The 1,975-nt window shown below is 32.9% G+C and overlaps 1 protein-coding gene across 8 annotated transcripts in view; it reads left to right on the top strand.

Moving 5' to 3' along the window:
• Positions 1-1,975, top strand: part of LOC109854916 (protein 5NUC-like) — a 14,315-nt gene that overhangs the window by 10,749 nt on the left and 1,591 nt on the right. For all 8 annotated transcript variants that reach the window (XM_020428524.1, XM_020428522.1, XM_020428520.1 and 5 more), the window contains 3 exons: positions 155-319; positions 1,357-1,461; positions 1,538-1,708. In XM_020428524.1, the coding sequence (XP_020284113.1) occupies positions 155-319; positions 1,357-1,461; positions 1,538-1,708 (441 nt within the window). The remainder of the gene's footprint in view (positions 1-154; positions 320-1,356; positions 1,462-1,537; positions 1,709-1,975) is intronic.

Consider the following 1,975-nt stretch of genomic DNA (forward strand, 5'->3'; position numbering starts at 1 on the left):
TATATATGTAATAATATTTATATAATATTATTATAATATTATTATATAAAATATTATGTATAATATAGTATATTATGTAATAATATAATATTATATAGTATAAATAATAATTTATACTAATTGTATCTTCACACGGTTATTATTTTTTGCACAGGCGGAGGATGTTCGGGAAATGATACGCTCCATGAGAAAACCTATTGACGATCTGGAACACGAGGTGGTCGGAAAGACGCGAGTGTTTCTTGACGGGGATAGTAAGAATTGCAGACGGCGCGAATGCAATATGGGAAATTTGATCTGCGATGCTCTAATTGATCATGTAAGATTTTCTCAGTTGGCGAAATGTATATGTTACGATCAAAGCCCGAGGCACGAATGTTCCTAGGATTGACTGGTCAATGCGCGGATCATTGGTCGAGGTTCGAAATATCAAGGTCCGTTGTTTCGCGTACTTTTCAATGTACGCTATCACAGCAGTGATATATAGACTAGGTTGTTAGGTTTTTTCCCATCCCCTGCATTTCTTTTCTTTAAAAACCTAATCTATAACACGTCACTGCGATGACAGGTTGAAAAGTACGCAAAAAAAACCTATTTCGGACTTTGACCAATGTTTCCGCGTTGATCAGTCAATCCCAGGAACGCCCGCGTGCTTCGGGGGCTTTGACCATAACATATACCCTAATAGACACATTTGTGAAAATATTGCACAAAAATGGCATCATGAATGGCGACGATTTTGCAACAATTGCACTAAGATGATTCGCCATAACGCAACAGTTTTGTCGAAATAAAATGTTGTAAATAATATTTGTCAAAAATTGCGAAAAAGTCGTTATGCATTTTTACAGTATATACCTCCAATGGGCAAATTGTGAAAAATATTGCACAAATATGACATCGTGAGTGACGACGATTTCTCGCATTTCCTTCATATGCAATCATATTTCTACATATTTGAAACATCACATAGCTAGAATTTCTTTTCTCAATTATTGGACAATTTCTTTGTGAAATTAATTTTGCAAATATACCGCTAAGATGATTCGCCATATCGTTATTCTTTTGCCGAAATAGTATATTTAGAAAGTAATTTTGCAAACAACTACAAATATTTCAGAAAATATCAATGTTTTTGCATTTGTTTCCTAAAATATGTCTGTATAATTGCAAATTACAATTTTAGTGCAAGATTTCGTCGCATAATTTTGTAAATGGTTTCCTATCAGGGTGTATCTCATTTTGAGAAAACATTTTCTTATTAATTATTGTTTTGTCGGTATTGCAATACATATATGTATTCTTAAAAGAAAATTGATAAAGTGTATTGATACCTTGTGTATTTTTTGTCTGTAGTATGTCGTGGAAAATTTGAGCGAGAACGGATGGACGGATGTTGCTATTGCGGTACAGAATAGCGGCAGCATTAGATCGTCCATTACCAGAGCAAGAAACGATGAGGTAAATGATGATAATATATATGAATTAAAAGTTCACTTCTCCAAGCACATTCCTATCGTAATAATATCGCTTACAGGTGACCCGAAGTGATATTATAAGCGTCTTGCCTTTCGGAAATGTCGTCGTTAAGGCCTCCATGACAGGAGAGCAGATCCTCTCGATGTTAGAATGGAGTGTCCATAATCTCAACGACACAACTTCTACCGGAAATTTGTTTGGCGCTTACTTGCAATACTCAGGATTGCAGGTAAGTTGTTAAACAATATATAACTGTCTACTAATAACTATATATATTAAACTATATACTAATCGAACAAATTTGTATTCAGTTAAACAAAAACATTACGCATCTTGTTTTTTCTCCACAATACTTATTAATTATATAATAATTAATAAGTAACAGGGTGCGTAATATTTTATTCAACTGAATACAAATTTATTCGATTTATTGTATAACTTATACTCGACTTATTATATGTATATAATTATGTAATTATTATAAAATAATGATTAT

Source organism: Pseudomyrmex gracilis, unplaced genomic scaffold (genome assembly GCF_002006095.1).
Source record: "Pseudomyrmex gracilis isolate BER0280 unplaced genomic scaffold, ASM200609v1 scaffold_75, whole genome shotgun sequence".
NCBI lineage: Eukaryota > Metazoa > Arthropoda > Insecta > Hymenoptera > Formicidae > Pseudomyrmex > Pseudomyrmex gracilis.